Raw genomic sequence first — 2,750 nt, 5'->3', positions numbered from 1 at the left:
CGGGTGTGCAGGAAGAAAGGTCAAGGCGATGTTTGAATGTTTTGAAGTGTGATGTAACCATTGTAGACCAGTCCTATAGGGGATCGAAGAAATTTTGTAATGTGTTAGAAATCATTATGAGTAGTGCAGAGTTGATATTAATTCTATGCATTGTTTTTATGTTTTGTATGAAACCCAAATTCTATTTCCTATCACAATTAATGTAAGATTGTTGGTTTGACTAATCTCTATTTATTACCTAAACTTCCTATCATTATTTCCTCTTGTTCTATCATTTGAAAGTTCATGTAATTCTATTGTTAGCACAATTGCCATCAAAAGTTAGTTGAAATATTCAAAGAAATAGTGAAGTGGGTTGGCCTTGTGGACTTCGTCATGGGAATTAATTATTAGACATGTTAATAAAGAGGGAAACATGGCCCTTCACGATGCAACACGGGGAGGACATGAGAGTATGGTGGACCTTCTATTGAAGGAAGACTATAGTTTGGTGCAGGTTAAGAATTGCCATGGTGAAACTGCTCTTTTCAAGGCCACGAAGGAAGGGCATACTACCATTGTTAGTAAATTGTTGAATTTTATGCCTGATGAGGGCTACACCAGAACCAATGGCCAAACACCTCTTCATCGTGCCGTCTTTAGACAACAAAAAGGTATCTTGCCCTTTCTCTTTGCCTGCATTGTACCATATTTTAAGCATTGTGCTAATGAAACATCATTTATATAGATTAACTTTTAGGTTTTTGTCTAGAATCCCCTTTCCACTCTTTCTTCCTATGATCTGCAACGATGGTAAAGTTAAATGGTTTTAAATGTGTCAATTGTAAACAAGGTTAGTAAATAAATTTAACAAAATAGATATCCATCAATCCTTTTATCTTAAAAAAATAAATAAAAGTTTATATATCTTTTCAAAATAATTTTTTAAATTTTAATAATATGAACTTCAAATGTATTAATTTTAATTATTTTAATGATTTAAAAAATATTTTAATTCTGTTAGTTTTGTTTCGGAGCTTGATGAACGATTTAAGAGTGTGATGAGAAATATCGATATACCTAACTGTTAAACCTGAGAAACTCCAACTAATTGGAGTTTTTCACTGGAGTTTTAATTTTTTTTTGACAATTTTTAGGTTTATATTTTTAAGGTAGAAAATGTTAGTTTTATCATGTCACTAACTTTTCCAAATATGCAGATGTAACTGAAAAACTTTTGCAGAGACCTGGAATTGTTAAAATTGCAGATGAGCATGGTCGAACAGCACTCCACATAGCTGCATTAATTCCAGCATTACTTCCAGTTTCACATATGAAATTGAAGAAGATTAGTCAGATTGGAGCAATACTCTTGAAAAATGATGGAGAGTTATGTTGCAAAGTGGACAAAAATGGGCAAACAGCACTTCATATAGCAGCGAAAGAAGGAAATGCATATTTAGTGGAAAGGATATTACAACACAACAATCTTTGCATCGAAATGGTAGACAATGATGGCCAAAATGCTCTTCATCTGGCTGTGATGAATGCATCAAAAATATTTTACAGGGTTGGATATAGTCTCAAAACTATAATTTCCTCCGTCATGGAAAAGGACTTGGTTGACTGTGCTGACAAGGAGGGACATACGGCCTTAGACTTTGCCATACAAAAGATAGAGGAAGATCCACAGCTATTTATTGGGGTGAGTGGTCTATCCAAATCATAAGCTCTTAAAATTTTTATCTAGTAGCAGAAAATTATTTTTTATTATTTTAACTTAGTGCAAGATGTGAAATTGAAAGTAACAGATGTTGCTGCAGATTAGAAACTATCTCCTCAGATGTGGCGCGACTCGAAAGATGGTGTTCAAAGATGAAGAAACAAAACATCTTCCATCTATTTTTGAAAAATCAAAGTGGAAAACTGAAATTATATCAATAAATGCAGTGCTAATTGCAACGGTAGCTTTCACAGTTGCTTTTACTCTGCCAGGAGGCCTTCAATCTCAAGACCCAACTCCCGCACTGATTCATGCTAAAATCTTCAAAGTGTTTGTGATATCTGACACTTTGGCATTGTGTTTCTCTATCGCATCAGCCGTTCTCCTCTTCTATGCACTTGTGGGCAACGGAACAGAAGATCCCTTGCTTACAGGCTTCAGTTTTAACGCATTATGGATAGCTTTGGTATCACTTGCATTCACATTTGGTGCAGCAATTCATTTGGTTGTGGCACCCAAGTGTCTATGGCTTGCAATACTTGTATGGCTTATGGTCTTCATTCTTCCTGTAGCGATCTGGTTATTTTCTTTCAGCGGAAAACTGTACATGTTCAAGGAACATAAATTCTATGTCCGTTACTTTATATTGGATTCATTCGTACAGTCAATGGTAGCCCTGGGCCACAAAGACACTCCATGGGGTCTTCAAAGAATCCAATATTAACTTATATTTTACATGCACATACTTTTAGTTCGTTTGACTTGTACTTTATATCAAACTGATTCAAAATAAGTGCATTGAGACATCAAAATCTTTATGCTCTGTTGCTATAAGTGATTTTTGTTTGTGTGACTCGTTCTTTTTCTAAATCACGTTGTGTATGTTTTATAGTGTTCAGCAAAATAAGGACTAATTTGTAGGATGATCCTGTTTTCGAAATACTATTTGTGATGTAATAATTATAACAAATATTTTTCATAAATTCTTGTAATCGAGTGTCATGTCATGGATTATTTTTTTTAAAGAATGGCTGGTGATTGGTGAAGT

General features: G+C 34.4%; 1 protein-coding gene across 1 annotated transcript; it reads left to right on the top strand.

The window, feature by feature from the left end:
• The first annotated feature begins 415 nt into the window (after positions 1-415).
• LOC131875307 (ankyrin repeat-containing protein ITN1-like) lies at positions 416-2,426 on the top strand. The gene is made up of 3 exons (XM_059219387.1): positions 416-653; positions 1,200-1,684; positions 1,803-2,426. The coding sequence occupies exons 1-3, from the start codon at positions 416-418 to the stop codon at positions 2,424-2,426; spliced, it is 1,347 nt and encodes a 448-aa protein (XP_059075370.1).
• Positions 2,427-2,750: the final 324 nt, after the last annotated feature.

Source organism: Cryptomeria japonica, chromosome 4 (genome assembly GCF_030272615.1).
Source record: "Cryptomeria japonica chromosome 4, Sugi_1.0, whole genome shotgun sequence".
NCBI classification, from domain to species: domain Eukaryota; kingdom Viridiplantae; phylum Streptophyta; class Pinopsida; order Cupressales; family Cupressaceae; genus Cryptomeria; species Cryptomeria japonica.
The sequence above is the reverse complement of the archived record's forward strand: the minus strand, read 5'-3'. Positions and strand labels throughout refer to the sequence as shown.